The sequence below is a fragment of the Zootoca vivipara genome, chromosome 15 (genome assembly GCF_963506605.1).
Source record: "Zootoca vivipara chromosome 15, rZooViv1.1, whole genome shotgun sequence".
Classification (NCBI taxonomy): Eukaryota; Metazoa; Chordata; class Lepidosauria; order Squamata; family Lacertidae; genus Zootoca; species Zootoca vivipara.
The window spans coordinates 26220460-26240146 of record NC_083290.1 but is presented as its reverse complement, the minus strand read 5'-3'; the positions used below and the strand labels follow the sequence as shown (position 1 = coordinate 26240146).

General features: G+C 42.8%; 2 protein-coding genes across 2 annotated transcripts in view; one reads left to right on the top strand and one right to left on the bottom strand.

Moving 5' to 3' along the window:
* BCO2 (beta-carotene oxygenase 2) overlaps positions 1-19666 on the bottom strand; it is a 72342-nt gene extending 52676 nt beyond the window's left edge. Inside the window, exons 1-2 of the mRNA XM_035139664.2 lie at positions 19511-19666; positions 17645-17746 (exon numbers count right to left, since the gene is read on the bottom strand). Of these exons, the coding sequence (XP_034995555.2) occupies positions 17645-17746; positions 19511-19571 (163 nt within the window). The 5' untranslated portion in view covers positions 19572-19666. The remainder of the gene's footprint in view (positions 1-17644; positions 17747-19510) is intronic.
* Positions 309-4860, top strand: LOC118097076 (interleukin-18). Its single transcript, XM_035139670.2, has 3 exons — positions 309-609; positions 2018-2160; positions 4215-4860. The coding sequence occupies exons 1-3, from the start codon at positions 567-569 to the stop codon at positions 4452-4454; spliced, it is 426 nt and encodes a 141-aa protein (XP_034995561.2). The 5' UTR covers positions 309-566; the 3' UTR covers positions 4455-4860.
* Positions 19667-19687: the final 21 nt, after the last annotated feature.

Below are 19687 nucleotides of genomic sequence, written 5' to 3'. Positions count from 1 at the left end.
TGAGTTTCCCAGTTCAGGTGTAATGGGGAACCATGGCTTAATACTCAGAAATGATCTCAGAAGAGAAGAAGAGAGGAAGAACAGTGCTTATACATGGTGTAATAAAATATGGTTGGGGAGGGGAGGGGATGAGATCTAGTCCTGCTGAAAATACTGACTCAAGGGTGAATCTGCCTGAAGAAAAGTTAATTCAACATTGAAGGGTTAGAAAATGGCCCCACTTCAAAGCACTTATGTGTGGTACAATAATAATAATAATAATAATAATAATAATAATAATAATAATAATAATAATAATAATTATTTATACCCCAGCCACTCTGGGCGGTTCCCAATAGAATATTAAAAACATGATAAAACCTCAAACATAAAAAAACTTTCCCAAGCATCTACTTTCTGGAAGAGAAAAATCTACAGCCCTCCTTCTGAATCCACATTTAACATCTCTCTTGAAAGGTTTAGAAGCAGACAGCTTTAAAAAATCCGAAAAATGCAATGCAGCACAGATCTTCCGAAACCAAGAAAATCACGTGCTCATCGTGAGACCACAGGATGACGCTGATGCCATGGCAGCATTTGAGCCTATGACAGACGTAGAAATGGAAAACGGTACAGTAATATTTCCAACCCTTCCCTAAAGTCCCACCTTATTTTTTCTCTTGCTTCATGTATTCAGGAACAAAATAAAACATTTAAAAACAACAACTGCAGGTGTGTCCAGTTACGATTGCTCATTAGGAAATAGCTTTGTAAGTATAAAAGAAGTTTAATAATGGAACAAGTTATGCAAGGGGAGTTGTGAATCCATTGCAGATTTTAAAGACAATCTATATTAAACAGGAAATGAACCACTAGTTGTCTTACAAGGTGCACTGAGCTATACCTGTAAATGTTCATAGCTCTGCCACCACATCCCTCTTTGATGAAATACAGAAAAACAACTTTTGGGAGAATCACAAGTAAAACGGTACTACAGTGATACCTTGGTTCTCAAACGCCTTGCTACTCAAACAACTTGGAACCCAAACACTGCAAACCTGGAAGTGCTCCGGTTTGCGAACTTTTTTCGGAAGCCAAATGTGCTCCGGTTTGAGTGTGAAGCTTCTGTTTTGAGTGTGACGCTGAGGTCTGTCTGTTTTTGCTACTTATTTTGCATTTTTGTTTTTGTGGCTCTTTTTTTATTTTGTGTCTGTGTGGAACCCAGCTCAGCTACTGATTGATTGTAGTACATTGCAGTACATTGTTTATTGCTTTCATTTTATGGCTCAATGGTCTCGTTAGACAGTAAAATTCATGTTAAATTGCTGTTTTAGGGGTTGTTTTTTTAAAGTCTGGAACGAATTAATCCATTTTGCATTACTTGCTCAGGGAAAGCGTGCCTTGGTTTCGGAATGCTTTGGTTTTGGAATGGACTTCCAGAACGGATTAAGTTTGAGAAACAAGGTACCACTGTATTGTGCTCATGACCTGCTTCTGAGCTTCCCATTAGAACATCTGGTTATTGCTGGAGTAGATGGAGTCTGAGCCAGCAGTACTGTACACTTAAGTTCAAATTGGGGGGAAAAGATCATATATCATGTTCTTAAAAAGCCATCAGTTTTATGCAGATATCTGGTCAGCCCCCATTGCAACCTGGTTCAGCTTGTCTTAAGCAAGTGACCGCTGCTTGCTTTTGTAGAAATGTTGAATTTATGCTCCAACCTTCACTACAAACAAGGCAGAGACCGCCAGTTAATCACACAAAGGCCACATGCTCTACTGCTGGTTGAATGGTTTTGAGTCGCCAACGCACGGTTACACACTTTTGAGGTTTCTTGGTGCAGAAATCCAGCATGCTGAATACATCGCATCTTACTGAAGTTGTGCCCACTTAATCAAAGGGAAGGGTTGATGAATGATGTTAACAGTAGGCGATAAACCTCAAGGAAAGTGGTACAATTGTAGGTGCTCAGCTCTGAGCTTTGTTAGCCACTGTTAGAGACTTTTTCAAATGTGCCCGATTGTCCTTTGTGCGCAGAACCTGGAATCTCATTGAATATTCACATTTACCAAGACACTAACCTGAGAGGACTGCCAGTGGCCTTCAGCGTAAAGTGGAAAGGTGAAACTTACATCATGCAAATCGTGAAAGACGGTAGCCACATGAGGGTGGCATTTAGGGTAAGCCACTGCCAATTGCCATAAAGACTCTCTTTTAAAGTTCTGTACCTTTAATGTTTCAGCCTTGTTGACTCTCTAGGTGGGACTTGCGCAGGTCAAGAAGGGATGGGTGAGGAATTGGCTGAGTCATCTTTTCGCAGCAGACTGACCCAATTTGACAGTCCCAAACTTCCTTATGCATTGGAGCACATATGTTCCAAAAATATGTATGCTGTGATGTTTGTAGCTTCAAGAACACTGTCCAACCACCTCGTCCTCTGCCGTCCCCTTCTCCTTGTGCCCTCCATCTTTCCCAGCATCAGGGTCTTTTCCAGGGAGTCTTCACTTCTCATGATGTGGCCAAAGTATTGGAGCCTCAGCTTCACGATCTGTCCTTCCAGTGAGCACTCAGGGCTGATTTCCTTAAGAATGGATAGGTTTCATCTTCTTGAAGTTTTTGATAGACAAATTTAGTCCAGGCGATCTTGTGACAATCTTGCAGCACTAGGGATATTAGACCGGGGGGATTTGAGTTTAGGCGAAACCAATAGTTAAGTGTCCGACGCCAGATCCGTAATTCTACCGAGGGAAGATTAGCCTCTAGGCGCAATGATGCATTTGGAACACAGCATGGAACAGAGAAAATTTGCCTTAAGAACTTTGACTGGACAGCTTCCGTAGATCCAAGGTGAGAGCTGGAGATTTTTCTGGTAGTGTATCTGTATTATTCTACCCTTAATTCTCCTTGAATTAAAAAACACCCAACAGTCGCCCAGCAGATTTTGTTTGTTTGTTTGTTTACTTTAGCATTTCTAGATTTTATGTGGAAAAATTTATCCATGGCCACGCTAATCATTTCTTCTTCTAATTCAATCAGGATGGCATGTTCTTTTATTTATTTTTTCACTTAATTCCACCGACGCATCTTCTGCAAAAGCCTCTAGGTGGAAGAATTAAGTATTTTTGATTTAATTCCAAAACCACCATCTCACCCAGAGCCTGTTCATGAAGTAATTTCACCGCTTCACTATCTTCTTTCATGCTCTCTTGCTCCCATCCTTCTCTTGCTTCCACTTCTACTTTCTTGGAAGATTCCCCCAAATTGGAGGTTTGAAGCTTTAATTCTTGCACTGTCCCCCCCCCCCCAATTCTAATGTTTCATGTGACAGTTCTTTAATTTCTGTTGTCAAATTTGCGACAGCTGAGGTGTTACTATCTTTCCTCATTTCTAATAAAATTGTCGTTAAATCAGATTTTGTGGCCCCTTCCGTAATTGAACCTCTTCTTTGACCTGGAGTTGTAGTTGGGCCTGGAGGTGGGTTTTTTTCTGTTTTAGCCATGTTTTTTTTTAAAAAAGGTTCAAAATTAGTTATTACTTTAAATAATAAGAAGTACAAAATGGGGCAGAATGGACCAATGATTGAGCACCAGTGTAAGTGAAATGGGACCAACTTTGGAAAAGCCCAGTAAAACATTTTAAGTAGATTAAATAATATCAAGTAGTCCCATTTGTCTCTGTGCATATGCTCAAGTAACACAGAAAAAGCAGGTTCACATGTAACACCAAACCAGTTTTTTCCAACAGTTGTATGCATACCAGCTTCTCAATCCAGGTTTCAGATGGACATTCACAAACCATGGTTTGTCTGATAGCACAAATTCAGATATCACAACAAACCATGGTTTGTTGCATTACATCTCACTGTGCACAACCACAGCTAGAGAACGGAGCATGGACCAAGTCATGATCATCTGAAACTGTCTGATGAACATCTATAGTGTTGCATTTTCCATGTGAGTTACATATCAAAGTATTAACCAGTTCCCAGAGCTACTTGCAGTGGCAGGATCCTATTGCTTGAGTCTACTCTCCAACAAGGGTCTTAAATTACAGAGAGGCATATTTAATTCAAACGGCGAGAAGCCTTCCTAAACTGGCTGTTTAGCATGGGATCTCTGTGGGCTGTTTTGTGCCCTTGTGTTTGGTGGTTTGATCAAGGCCTTGCTTCAGACACTGTTTGCAAGATTCTGAACTTTCTTTAAGATAATACATTTCTAATCTTTCTTCTTTCCAGCCAAGAGATGTCCCAGAATTCATTCCAGGAGAAAAAAGTGATATGCTATTCTTCAAAACCCCATTTTCCAAAGGTGACAGACAATTCTATAGATTTGAGTCCTCACTGGAGCAAGGCTACTTCCTTGCCTTTGAGAGAAATGAGAGGAAAAGTGTCACACAACTGGTGATAAAGAGAATGGATGGAATAGACGAGTCTACAAAGCTACATACTTCCCCACTTCCCAGGAAAAAAATGTAACCATCGCAAGAAAAACATAAGCAAAAAAAATACTAGAAATGGAATACAAACAAACAAACAAGTAAAGTAAAACAAATAATATAGAATACTGTAATGAAAAAATCACATCCCTAATAAATGCCTAATCTTGGAATATCTATATAACACCCTGCAGAGCCCCGAAGGAAAAACACACAAGGTTCATAGGATCGCAGGATTTGCAGTATAAAGAAATATTTTGTTATAAAACTCTCTGTGTCACTTTTCTAAGTGGTTGTTTCATGACTGTGAATGCTATATGTAATTTGAGTTGATGAATATTTTTGTACAGAGTATTTTGGACTAAGGCCTATTATTCAGTGCTCCTGAGAAAGTTGCATAATAAAATACATTGGGCATTTTATAACTCTTAGTAAAGTTTCCTGCATCTTCATACCATTTTGAGTCTTGCCTTTTTCTCATGCATTTTGGTTCCTGCCCATGATGAACCGATATAGATGTACAATAAGCCATCTTTTAGCAGATGAGATCCACCTAGTCCAGGACCAGTTGAGGTATCAAATATGGGCCTTTCCCAGCTAGAAACCCAAAATCCTTTAACTGGAGATTGACCCCAGTAATCAATCAAATATGGGCCTTTCCTAGCTAGAAACCCAAAATCCTTTTACTGGAGATTGACCCTAGAACTTCCTCAGTGTGCTCTACAGATGCTGAAATAATTATAGTTACAGGTAGGTAGCTGTGTTGGTCTGACGTAGTCAAAGCAAAATAAAAAAAAATCCTTCCAGTAGCACCTTAGAGACCAACTAAGTTTGTCATTGGTATGAGCTTAAGTTAAACAACAGATCAACAGAGCCAGACTGATAACCAGAGAGAACTTGCTGCAAGACAGACCCAAAAAAGAAAATAAGAGAACACCACTAGTAATCACATACAGCTCCCAAGTTAAAACAGTACAGTGCATCATCAGAGATCTACAACATCTCCTAGACAATGACAGTTCTCTTTCTCAAGCTCTGTTTGGAAGACCTTTCATTGCCTACAGACAGCCACCCAATCTTAAACAACTCCTCACCCACAATAATACAACCACCAGACTTAACATGGACACTGGTACCAGAGCCTGCAATAAACCCAGATGCTAACTTTGCTGCCACATACATCCGGACAACACCATTACTGGCCCCAACAACATCAAACATACCATCTCAGGACTATTTAATTGCTCATCTTCTAACATTGTGTATGCCATCAAATGCCAACAGTGCCCTTCAGCTCTCTATATTGGACAAACAGGCCAAACCCAATGCCAAAGGATGTTGTTGTTGTTTAGTCGTTTAGTCGTGTCCGACTCTTCGTGACCCCATGGACCAGAGCATGCCAGGCACAATGGACATAAATCTGACATCAGGAATCACAAGACAGAGAAACCAGTAGGAGAACACTTCAATCTCCCAGGACATTCTATACAAGATCTCAAAGTTGCAGTCTTATTACAAAAGAATCTCAGAAATAGACTAGAAAGAGAAGTTGCTGAACTGCAACTTATTACCAAACTTAAAACCATGGAGAGACCTGGTCTGAATAAAGACATTGGATTCTTATCTCATTATACATGATAAAGCTATCTTTAGCCATCTCACCCCTTGCTTTTTCCTGTAAGACCAATTGCAGTCGTTAACAGTCGTCAACAGGTTTACCACACCTATCAGTAATACCCCTCTCACTATATATAAGGGTCTGGTGACTTCTGTTTCATTGTATCTGAAGAAGTGTGCATGCATACAAAAGCTCATACCAATGCCAAACTTAGTTGGTTTCTAAGGTGCTACTGGAAGGAATTTTTTTTTTTGCTTGAAATAATTATGTTATTTGCACAGAGAACTTTATGTGTGAGAAAGTGCTTCCTCGTTGTAATCATCAGATACACTCACAATGACTCATTTATGACCATCTCCGTTGCCTCATGAAAAATGTAAGCGTCAAGTCACATTTTCACACAGACTGAGACAAGTAATTAAAACAGCTCTGTAACAAAATGTATGCCGTTTTTTTAAAGGGTCCATCTTATTATTAAGAACCATTCCAATCAGTTTAAAAACAGCAAGTTGACCTCCCCGCTACGATACACAAACTTCAAATTTCAACATCTGTCACCAAAGAAATACATTTATGCAACAAAATCTACCAATCTACCACGTCAGCAAAAGCAACTATGAACAATAGATTTTCTTCCTGAGAAAAATTGGCTGTGTGAAGGTGACAGATGGGGGAAATCTCTTGCAGCTGCAAATCAACACATGCTGTGAAGTCCTTGATAAACATGGTGGATCAATTTAGATGTTACCCTATTAAAAACACAGCAATTTGATTTAAACCAGTTTCTGTTTGAATGTCACCTTGTTTACTAATAGCTGGTTTATTATGATTTTTAAAGTGTGTTTTTCTAACCTGCTTTTATAAATCAACACAACATTTAAGAACTCATCCAAACTCCTGCACATCTTCAAGTCCGCACCACACAAAGGAAGTAGTGCAAAGATTCCAAAGCAGCCTTTACCAAGCTGGTGCCCTCCAGATGTTTTGACTACAACACCCATCAGCCACAGCTACCGGTAGCTGGCTGTGGCTGATGGGTGTTGTAGTCCAAAACATCTGGAGCATAACCACCAGCTTGATAAAGGCGGATCTAAAAATTCCATTTAATGCACCAAATGAAGAGGCTAGAAGAAACTCGACTCAAGGAAAGAGCCAAAACTAGATTAATGGTGACACAGCCTTTCTCCAAAGGCATTACAGGAACTTATTATCAACCCATTTCACTTTTAGTGTGTGTGTTTGTACAGACAAATTGCATGAAGACTACAAAGTTAAGTATTGTAACAATTTAAGTATTGTAACATGCAGATAATTTGCTCTGTATGTTATACGCTTTTAAGAGTGGTAGCCAAATATTTAGCTGCCTTCTCTGTCACCTAAGGCGTAGTATATCTGCTAATAGTTCTGTGGCTGTAGGTTGTTTTAAACAGTTTTTAATATTGTGTTTTAGTTTTAATGTTGTAATGCCCCGGGACCTTAGAGCAGGCATCCCCAAACTGCGGCCCTCCAGATGTTTTGGCCTACAACTCCCATGATCCCTAGCTAACAGGACCAGTGGTCAGGGATGATGGGAATTGTAGTCCAAAACATCTGGAGGGCCGAAGTTTGGGGGTGCCTGCCTTAGAGTGAAGGGCAGGTGAACAAAAAAATAAAATAAATTAATATAAGCAATGAACAAATAAGTGCTTCACGTAAGTCACTGCAGAATTTGCACGAAAAAATATGTGAAAGAGAATTTCCATCTCCTCAGATCCACATGGACACTGACATTCTGCCATATAGGGCCTTAAATCAAAGTGGAAGGGCATTAAACAATATAGCCAACTTCGACAAGCCCTAATACAAAAGCGAGATTTGCAATGAGGAATGAGTCTATTTCAGCTACAAAGACTTAAGTCAAACCACTGCCAGTGAGGAAATCAATTAAGCAAAAGTAATGAAGTCAAAAGAAATAAAGAGTTTTGTAGTGTTTTCTGGTACAGACACCTATGAATCTGAGGTTTGTTTTTAAAGCAAGTTTCTAGACCTTATAACCATGGAAATGCATTGTGGGGGCGGAAACAGGGAAGGTAGGAACAAGCAGGAACCTCAGTCTCAAACTCCTTAGTTCACACATGGAGTTTAAGGTTATTCACTGTTCTGGCAAAGTCCCTGCTTCAGACAGCCCTCAGCTATGAGCATCAGAGTTGTTGGACTCAAGTGAACCATCGTTAGGAGGCAGTTCTGTGAGTTGTCCTCCCATCAAGGCCTTTTGCACTCGTCATTGGTCGAGACAAAAACGCCATGCTTCTCCAAGAACTGAATAATTAGGTTTAAACTAAAGACTGCAGCAAGTGACGCAGCAAATGATGGGATCTCATCTCCCAGTCTCCAGTGCTGACGGTGTCTTTTCTGTAACATTTGAAGGTGTCTGAAAACATGAAGCAAGCAGGGAACTTGAGCCAAGGTCTTGTTTTCCATATACTTCAAATGTTGGCAAAGAAGGGATTAGTCAGCTAATTAAGGGATATTTGGGCAATTAGGGATGCGGGTGGCGCTGTGGTCAAAACCACTGAGCCTCTTGTGCTTGCTAATTGAAAGGTTGGTGGTTCGAATCCCCGCGATGGGGTGAGCTCCCGTTGCTAGGTCCCAGCTCCTCCCAACCTAGCAGTGTGAAAGCACGCCAGTGCAAGTAGATACAGTAGGTACCACTGCAGCAGTGTTTCTGTGCGCTCTGGCACTCGTCACTGTGTCCCACTGTGTCAGAAGCGGTTTAGTCATGCTGGCCATGACCTGGAAAACTGCCTGTGGACAAAAGCTGGCTCCCTCGGCCTGAAAGTGAAATGAGCACCGCAACCCCGTCACCTTTGACTGGACTTAACTGTCCAGGGGTCCTTTACCTTTATTTGGGCAATTTCTGAAGTGAGAGGCCTTAGTTCAGTGCTGCAGCACATGCTCAGCAAAAGTTACAGGGCTCTCTCCTTAGCATTTCTTGGGCAACAAGGGGGAGAAAGACATCCCTCTCTGCTTCAGAGCTACAGAAGTCGCAGCCTGTCAAAAGCAGCCAAAACTGTGCTTGGTGGCACAATTGTCTGACTCGTATATGACAGTTTAAAACATGTTTCTTAATATATCCCTGCAAACAGCACTGTGCCCATTGGACTGGATCCCTATTCATTGTTGGGCTCAATAAAAAGAATTGCTTTTGACCTTAACAGTTTGAGAACAAGTTATCTGAAATTCTACTATATTTTTATTATTGTTTTAATCTTAACTGTCCATTGCAATGAATGCCCAATTCCAAACCTCAATATAGGTGGATTTTGGGGATAAAAGGGAGTGAGAGGCAATTTTCAATATAAGCTACCTCCTTTGGTATCTTCTTTTTAAATTCTCATTCTATCAACTCAGAAGAACAAAAAACAAAAGGAGTTCTTAGCACACAACCCCAATCAATCAACTAAAGCATTCATTGATTTGTCTTCCAAATTTTTAAAAAACTGTTTTATTTAAAGTGATAACTGCCTTGGTAGTAGTAGGAGAGGATAGAGTGTGTTGTTATCTTTTAAAGGGATTGTGGGTTTTTTTTAAGCTAAGCAACATCAGAGACAACTGAAAGGATTTTCAAAAAAAGACTTCAGAATCAAACAGCTGAGGGTTCTGTAAATTCTTTATTGTACATCAATTAAACAAAAGAAAAAAGAAAATTTCCCTTTTGCACAGCAACTGCTTAGGGCCCAGCCTGAGCACCATGCAATATGCCGTGTACACAATCCACTAATTGCAATATCAGGACAAAAAACAAACAAACAAACCAAATGACTGGAATTCAAGACCAGTTCTGCTGCACCTGTTTAAACCCAAGCTGCCATTTGACAGGGGGGAGGGTCAGCCATACAAAAAAGGCTGCCACTACAATCACTACTAGTTTGCCTTCCGCATTAACACCAAAACTTTGTGAGCTCTCTAGCCTGTCTCAAGCCTAGCTCTTTTCTCAGCGAGAGATCCCCACATTTTGATGAATGGCTACGGCTGCTGACCCATATTTGGATGCCTCTTTCCCCAAGTCATTCTGCTATATGCAGCGTGGGACCCCCTCTTGCTATTTCTCCCTCATTCAAAGATTCGGCAATAATACAATGAAGCAGAGGCAGCGGTGAACAATCGTTGAATGTTGCCGGTAGGTGACGTATTGTGCCTCAGAGGCTCCACAGCATGGCCACGGCCCTACAGATGCCCACATCGTGGTAATTGAAGTAGCAGAGGCCAGCAAAGGTGAGCGCTGAGAGAAGGTAGAGGCCACTGTTGGCCAGTTTAATAGATGTCTCTCCATGGACGTAGTCAGTTAGTATTTGCCCAAGGCCCCTACAAGGAAGAAGAAGAAAAAGCTAAAAATGAAGACGATTCAACCCAACATAGTTTAAAATGTTTTCTAGGGTATTCTCTGTAGGAATTGGCTGATCCCCAAAGCAGCATCCCTTTTGGTCACTTGACACACCCTTTAGAGGGGTGCTGGCTGCCTTCATCAAAGATCAACCCCTTTCCATTTCCGCAAAAAAACATTCTTTGCCTTCTTAATTGGACAGCTATCATTGCTGAGATCAGGTGTGAGTGGGAAAGAGAAAAGCTCAAAATCTAACCTTGATGGAACTGAGGACCACAACTGCTTTCACAAATTATCCAGATAGCATTATTAAGCAAGTCAGAAGGAGCACAGGTTGTGCTGGATGACTGATTATATTACCGAAGCAGAAAGGTATTTTACAAACATGGCATTCAACCAATCACTATGCAACAAGCCTACTGAGGAGTGCCAAGGAGTATTACAGCAGCTCTTGCAGACATGTTGCCTATGGGCACAACAAACAGCACTGTCAGCAAAAACCGCAGCAGAACACAGCCCTGGCACCTTTAATCAGCTGCCAAGAATTCATAAGCTAGGCATTCCAAAATGGCACTATTATTTCAGGAATTGCCAATTCAACAGAAGGTTAAGGTTGGTATCGCTGATCTTGGATGCCTTTAGAAGGGGATTAGACAAACCCACGCAGAATACTGCCTCCGGGATAATAAATATGTCTATGAATGCCAGCTGTTGGGGGTTATGAGTGTGCTGTTGTGCTTATAGGCTTTTCAGTTGACAGATTGAGGTTGAATCCTGATGAGACAGAAGTACAGTTTGTGGGGGACAGGAGGCGGGCAGGTGTGGAGGACTCCCTGATCCTGAATGGGGTAACTGTGTCCCTGAAGGACCAGGTGCGCAGCCTGGGAGTCATTCTGGACTCACAGCTGTCCATGGAGACGCAGGTCAATTCTGTGTCCAGGGCAGCTGTCTATCAGCTCCATCTGGTACACAGGCTGAGACCCTACCAGCCTGCAGACTGTCTCGCCAGAGTGGTGCATGCTCTAGTTATCTCCCACTTGGACTACTGCAATGCGCTCTACGTGAGGCTACCTTTGAAGGTGACCCAGAAACTACAACTAATCCAGAATGTGGCAGCTAAACTGTTGACTGGGAGCGGCCGCCGAGATCACATAACACCGGTCTTTAAAGATCTACATTGGCTCCCAGTACGTTTTTGAGCACAGTTCAAAGTGTTGGTGCTGACCTTTAAAGCCCTAAATGGCCTTGGTCCAGTATACCTGAAGGAGCGGCTCCACCCCCATCATTCTGCCTGGACACTGAGGTCCAGTACCGAGGGCCTTCTGGCGGTTCCCTTGTTGTGAGAAGTCAAGTTGCAGGGAACCAGGCAGAGGGCCTCTTGGTGGTGGCGCCCGCCCTGTGGAACGCCCTCCCATCAGATGTCAAAGAGAAAAACAGCTACCAGATTGTTAGAAGACATCTGAAGGCAGCCCTGTTTAGGGAGGCTTTTAATGTTTAATAGATTGTTTTATTTCATTTTTCTGTTGGAAGCTGCCCAGAGTGGCTGGGGAAACCCAGCCAGGTGGGCGGGGTATAAAGAATAAATTATTATTATTTCAGTAGCATCTGGTTAGCTGCTATGGAAACAGAATGCTGGACTAGGTAGTGGGGTAGAAGAGCTGAAAATAATGTCAATATTTTTCACATCTGCAACCAACGGATCCCTTTGTTTTCATACTACATGCGTAGAGGAGTTAAAAAAAAAAAGCCTAGGACACAAAACAAAGCCTTCTGGTGTATATTTTGCTCTGGGAGGCTTCGTTTGGTCAGAATCGAGTTTACACTTCCAGAGTTAATGCTAATTACATTACTTCTGGTAAATGAGCCACCACAGCCACGAGAGCCATGAAAAATTGTGTACCAGGCTTTTTCGACTCATCTACGCATGTACAATCTGAAAACAAAGGAGAGCGCAGTCAAAGTGCAGAGAATGCTGAGCTTGAGAAAAACACTGGCAGAGCTTTTAACAAGAAAACAAAACAAGCTGCTCCTCCACAGTTACAGGTTCCATTACCAGCAACCCGTTCCAGAATTCAGGTGCCTTATCTTGCAGGAGAGGAACAGCCACCCTCACTCTCAAGGTCTTCCTCTGATGTACCCTACTTCCAAAACAAGTGTCTATGGTATGTTTTCTTCTCTGAGTAAAATTTATTTTATGGGTCCCTCCCTTTCCTGTTTCTCCTCTTTATATTACATAAATGTTCTATAATCACTTTATAATGTTTGTAATCTTGTAAACTCTTAAGAGCTTTTGTTGTTGTTGCAAATTTCTAATAAACGTTTTTTTAAAAACCACAGTCCGTTTGCCGATTAACTAGTTGGCTTCTGGGTGCAGTTCAAAATGCTGGTATTGACCTACAAAGACATAAAATGGTACCTGAAGGACCTCCTGTCTCAAAAAGAATCTGCCTGGATGCAGAAATCAAAGGACCATTTCCAGGTTCTTTGGCCTTCTGAAATTAAGGTTTACTACTAAAGCAAGGCTTTTCCACTGCTGGCTCCCCACCTGTAAAATGCCCTCACCTGGAAAGTGTGTGTAGTCTCTGCTCTTCTCTCCCGCTGATGGCAAATAATTTTTTGGGGGGGGGGGGGCTTTGGGAGAGAATAGCTGCTTCTGTACTGCTGGCTAGGGATGGCCATCTACAAACTGTTATTCTTACATTGTTTCACTGGCAAGTTACATATTTTCAGGACCAAACTGGATCTCTGAAGTTCCATACTGCCCTCTAGCGTTAAGTCAAACAACAGACATGGATAAACCTCTATACAGTATGGCATATTCCTGGTAATGCTTGTAAACTGTAATTGTAAAATGCTTCTAAAGGCTTGTAAAAGCCCAGGAAGGGAGAGTAAATTTCTAGGACAGCATTTGGAAAAGGCAGAGAGCAAAAGTGAGAAGCTGTAAGAATTGACTGTGGGGCACACTAAAAGCTTCTGCCTCCAGCAGTGGTCAGCCAGGTGCTCCTGGGAAGCCTACAAGGAGAGCATGGGGAAAGATCATAGAAATGGAAGGGACCATGAGGGTCATCTAGTCCAACCCCCTGCAAATGCAGGAATCTTTTGTCCAATGTGGGGCTTGAACACTTCTTGTTTGCTTGTCCAGCATCTGGCATTCAGAGGCAGGACCAATCCCAATGCGACAAATTCCCTGTTTAGGGAAGTTTTTAATGTTTGATGCTGTATTGTTTTTAATATTCGGTTGGAAGCCACCCAGAGTGGCTGGGGAAACCCAGCCAGATGGGCGGGGTATAAATAATATATTATTATTATTATTCTAATTGATAACCATCCAGATGCTCTTGGGACTACAGCTCCCATTATCCCTGACCAATGGCCATGCTGACTGGGACTGATGGGAGCCCAAAAAGATCTGCAGAGTGGCAGACTCCCCATGCCAGAAATAAAGCACAGAGGTCCCTGCGCATATCTATGGAAGTGGCAACTCCCTCGGTTACAGCAACCTTGCTATTGTTTACAGACTCATCTTTAGATGAGCAACGTGGCAAGCCAAGAATCTCCCCCAAACCTTTCATAGTCTATTTATTTATTGATAATTTATTAAATTTGTATACCACCCTTCACCTGAAGATCACAGGGTGGTTCGCAAGATAAAAATACAAAAAGAGGATGCAAAATACACAACAAAACAAGAACAAAGCAAGAATCCCTCTCCTACAAACATATTTAAAAGGGCCATAGAATGTTATCAGCCAAAGGCCTGACTATCGATAATCATTTTTGCCTGGAGTCAAAAGAGATGTGACAAAGGCTCCCAGGTGAGAGCATTCCACAAATGGGGAGCCACCACAGAAAAGGCCCATTCTCATGTTGCCACCCTCAGAACCTCTCGTGAAGGAGGCAAGTGAAGAAGGGCCTCAGAGGATGATCTCAGAGTCCAGATCAGTTCATATGGGGAGAGGCAGTCCTTGAGGTACTGCAGTCCTGAGCCGTTTAAGCCTTTATAGGTCAAAACCAGCACTGTGAATTGGGCTTGGAAACTAACTGGCAGCCAGTGCAGTCAGGCCAGGTTTGGTGTTATACATTCAAACCATCTTGTCCAGTGAGCTGCCTGGTTGCGGAATTCTGCACCAGCAGAGTTTCTGAACCGCCTTCAGAGGCAGCCCTGTGGAGAACGTCTTGCAGTAATCTAACCTAGAGGTTACCTAGAACAAAGACGACAGAAGTTAGGTTATCCCTGACCTGATAGGGGCGCGGCTGGGCCACCAGCTGAAGCTGATTGAAGGTGGCACTCCACGCCACTGAGGCCACCTGGGCCTCTCATGAACTTGCTACCACGCTTGAAAGATGTCCAGATCTCAGAAGGAATGATGGAATGAAGCAAGTTCCAGGGCTACAGAGTCAAAGCAGCACAGAGAAACCAGCCTCTGGACCCCACTGCATTCCAAGGTTCTGAACTGAGCAGGAGAGGCAGCAGGAATTAATCCCGGTTGGGTTGCTTCCCTCCTTACTCACCAGTGACCGTGGAGTGTGAGAGTGGCAGCCAGCGAGTAGTCCATGGCTGGTCCAGGATACAGGTAAGCTGCAGGCAGGAGCCCAAGCAGGAGGACACTGACTGCTCGCTCACCTGTCCAGTGCAGAGAGGCAGCCTTGGAACCAGCTACAGGGAGAGAAGAAACGCTGTTAAACTCCAGGAACGGCTGCTCGAGAGCTGGGAATGAATAAAGGGTACCTTTAATGATTCAACATTTGTCAACAAATCAGTGCAAGCTAGTTGGGCTTATAGGTCTCCCTCCACTCCCCAAAGGGTTCCTGAAATTCGACAACAGTTGGCTTCTTCATGCCAACGATCATATCAGTTGAGCCTCCAAGGAGGAAATGGTAACTGATTAATGTTGGCAGAACTGAAGTATTGCCCCAGATCTGAGGTCAAACAGATGGCAAGCAAAAGGAGGTAACCAGGCTGCATAACCCCAGAAAAAAGCACAAAAGCCTTGCCTCTGGCAGGACTCTTACAAAAAATATGGAATTCTTTCATTGATTCCCAGCATCAATCACACATGGAGGGAGTTTGCTACCAATGTTACACTGATTTGGGTGGAAGGGTAAAGACTTTTTTGTCTTCTCTTCTGGCCCTTCAAGATGTGTAGAAATAGTTTATTTAAATATATTATCTGATTATTTGTATGTCACTTTTAGACGCAATTGTGCCCAAAGTGGCTCACAAGGTAGAATATAAACAACAATTTGGTGGCACACACCAAAGAACACCTCCTCCCAGTCCCCCACAACCAAATCAGGAGCCCAAACACAATTTATGCAGATTTGCTTATCAATCATTTGCATGCATTATTCTGAACTGAACAGTGGATATTTGCATACCTTCTTTTTTGTGGAGATGTAGCAAGTTGGTGGCAGAAGTAAATCTACAGGTGACAGAGGCATGGTTGAGTGTGACTTGGAAGAAGAATATGACTGGAGCTGAGAAAGGAGGGGCAGGTAGCCTTGGGAGAGAGCCTGACCCCCCTGAATATTGAAGCTTTTCCACACACAACCTGGGTGCACCCAAGCGTATCTCCACAGCCACAGGGACTAGAAACTTGCTTTAAAAAAACCTGGTACGGTAAGAGACGAAATTTCCAAAAATCCAAGTTGCGAGCAAGAACACTAGATTCTTTTTAGAATTCTGCATACAAACTGCAGGAACTTAGCAGATGCAACAGACAACACAACTAGTGCCACAACGAGTCTATATGGACTAGAAAAGAGCTATTACGCACTAGGGAAAACACCAACTTCATTCAAGACTAGCTGTGGAGATGATCATCCACGGTGAAAAGTTGAACTGGCACATCTCAAAAGCTTGAGTGTTTAATTACAAAGGCAGATGGTCGAAGATATGGCACAAGTGTATTTTTCCATCACCACCTACATCTTTAAAGCACAAGTGTTGACTCTGAGAATATTAACAAACATCTGCAGGTTGCACTAAGGTGCTAAGTTTGCAAGGAGAGCTGTAAGTGAACAACTGATCTGCTTTCATCCATCCTTGCTAGATTACTTTTAAGGCACCTATTTCAAGATATATACATGAAAGTAGTTACACAACAACAGAGACTCCAAAATGGCTTACTTTCATGCAATGCATTTGAGACAGGAGCACTAATCAGTGCTAAAAAAAACCTCTAGAAGAGAACACCTTTGAGTGAAACAGCTTAGGTCTAGTTACCACGCGCTCTATACCACATGGGGCCTCAGCCAGCCTCTAAAAAACTCCACCCAAATGCATTCTTAATTGTAGGCTCATCTACTGCAAGGCTGTTGTGTAGTTCCCATGAATTCCAACAGACTTGGAAACCAAACATCCAATTAGTTGTCCTATTTTAAAAAGGCAAGAGGCAGCAAAGTACATAATTGTCTATGGACCGTTATGGAGGTTGCATGGCAAGCAGGAGAGCAAAATAGTGTTTCTTTCTCAACCCAAGAGAAAGATTCCCCTTTTGCAGATGATCACGGCTGTCCATTATATGAACAGCCTGAGACTCCACTACATTCAGGGATGCAATTCAGTGTCCCGAGATTGTTCACCACATCATTCAAGTTCAGAATAAAAGGATGCAAATAAAGCAAACTGCATAAAATGAGTGCACATCTTTTGTACTGGGATGTAAACACACAGCTTTGCAACATATACATTTGAGAAAAAATAAATTGGGAAAGTAGGAGACAGGAAAACAACAGGCATTGCCTGGGATGCATGTTTGAAGTGTGTATGATGGAACCAGCATGGAACCAGGCAGGAGACAGAGGAATGGTGAGAAATGAAATTCCACCAAGTTGACCCTCTCTTCCCAACTTTCTGACTTTTCAGACACTCCCAGTTACTCCTCTGCAACCATCAAGACTAGAAGCTTTAGCTCCATAACTTAAAGGAAAGGGGTTTTCATAATTATTAATCTAAAACTTATTTTGATAATCCTAGGATATGCCCCAAGCCTTCAGGGAAGAGTGAAATAAATTCAAAAACAATAATTTGTTACTGAAAGCACTGTCAACGACAATAATTTGTCATTAAAATGATTTCATTTAACACTTGCTACACTACAGAGAGCAAATTCTTTGTAACATGACTCCAGCATTAGCTTGCCAAGTTGAGGGTGACTGTCATAACTACAGAAAGAAAAAACACATAAACTATTTTGCATGGCCACATGAAACAAAAGCACGGTAAAGGAATCCAAGAAAGACCTACCTAAACTCCTGGGGGATGTGTGGATTTTACATGCCAGAGGATGGCGCTTGTCAGTTGCAACACAAACAGCTGGTCTGGTCCAGACAATCTTGTTCAGGAGAACTGTGGGTAGAACAGGCAAATTTCACCCAAGGTGGAAGAGGACTTTAATCCTCAGACTCGACTAAAGTGTTTATGCATGCAATAATAAGTACTAATGACATGCTAATATTTTTAAAAGTAAGACTTTGGAAGGGAAGCTCTTAGGAATAAAGGAAACTGAAAAGAGATACAGCAAAGAGAGGGCAGCTCTCCCAGCCAGTGAATGACAAGAAAATCCACTATGAGAATCTACAAATGTGTGATACAAGAAGTCAATGTGATACCGGTATAGAAGTGCCCTCCAAATACGACCTCACATAGCAACCAGGCCTCCCAGGTTCAAGTTATGAACATGTGTGAAGCAGTCCATAAATTAGTGTAAATGGGATGCTGGATAACAGATGGACAAGATGTCATCCAGATCTACTGCACTGGAATTTTGGAGGCATTCGAAAATCATAGTGTGCAAAACTGTATTTCCATATATTGCACAAACCAAGAAGTATGGGTAGGTAGCAGTGTGAGCAAAAGAGAGAACCGTTAGGACGGTCAATGCATGTCCCCTTTCAATGCTCTTATTTCTTTGCAAAGAAAAGTAAGCTACCCTCTTCTCCACTCACATGCTAGCTCTTAGGTCACATGTTACAGGGCAGTGCATAATCCCAAAGCGTATGTGACAAAGGATTTGCCATGGCAGCAGCGATATCTAGCCTGGTTAATAATTTCTGTGCCTTGGGGCACTCATACATTGCAAGTTGATGACTTGCATGTGTAATTAGAACTGGGTTTTTTTGGGGGGGGGTTTGGAGATTTACAATTGGTAATTAAATGTTGCTCTTCCACATCTGAAAGAACAAGCTGCATTGTTCTGATCTGCCCAAAGTTGTCTCTGCCTTTCACACATGAACCAAATGTGTTTTAGTAACATAGGAGAAATATCTCAAGTCTCTATTCTAATTATTAAGACATGCTCCTTTCCCCACCCCAACGCAATTCTTGAAGCTGAAAGATATGTAGAGTAAGTTGCTTGTGAGCTACAGCTGGAAGGTTAGCAGGGATAGAGTGAAGAGAAAGCAAAGGAAAATGCAGCCACCAAAGCAAATTAGCCTGATGTTAGCAAATGCCTAAGGACCACAATGATAAAATTCATACGGTACTGTATTACAGTGTAGTACGCTGCTTTGACAGCCACGGACATAAAGTCCCTACAGAGGGTGGTGAATACAGCACATGATATCCATGGGCTGTCCCCGGAGTTCGCTAGCACACAGAGAGCGAACAAGACTGAGTGTATTTTTTTGGGGGGGTCGTTTAATTTCACTGCACACAGGTGGTGTAGTGACAATAAAATTCTCTACAGCGTCTCGGAGCAGGACTGAGAAAAGACTCCTTTGCCTGAAACCCTGGAGAGCCCTTGCTGCCAGTCAGTGCAGACAACAGTGCGCTAGGCTACAGGCCTGACTCAGTACGAGGCAGTTTCCTATGTCCCTCTGCCTTATGGGGAAGGGCAAACTGCCTTGCAGGAAGAAAGTCCCAAGTTCACCCCTTCCATAGCAAGGCAAGGCAGGGAAAGGACTCCCTGGTCTGATACCCTGGAAAGCCACCGCTGCCAGTCAGTGCAGACAATACCGAGCTACGTCGACCAAAGGTCTGGACTCCGTATAAGGCAGCTTCCTCCGTTTTCAAATGTCAGTTTAGACAGGGAGGAGAGACAAGGGCGAGTCCCTGGCGAGGCAGCTTCAAAGGGGCAGAAGGCAAGTCAGGTCCGCCGCCCCCCTCACTCACCGACTCCCCCGCCGTGGGGTCTGCCCAGCCCCGCCCGCAGCAGCAGCATCCCCGCCGCCATCTTGCACCGCTCGCCGTGCCCCTTCTGCCTATTCGTGCCCTCCCGCTCTGAGGGGGGGGATAGGGCCCAAGGGCACTCGCTGGCCCGGAACCGGAAGCGTGACGTCACGTTTCCGA

Bases quoted from the DNA above. Each gene is read 5' to 3' on its own strand.
- LOC118097076 (XM_035139670.2), top strand. From the start codon at position 567: ATGGCAGCATTTGAGCCTATGACAGACGTAGAAATGGAAAACG. The intron at 610-2,017 runs GTACAGTAATAT...CTTTGTGCGCAG, and splicing joins AGACGTAGAAATGGAAAACG to AACCTGGAATCTCATTGAAT. The intron at 2,161-4,214 runs GTAAGCCACTGC...TCTTCTTTCCAG, and splicing joins ACATGAGGGTGGCATTTAGG to CCAAGAGATGTCCCAGAATT.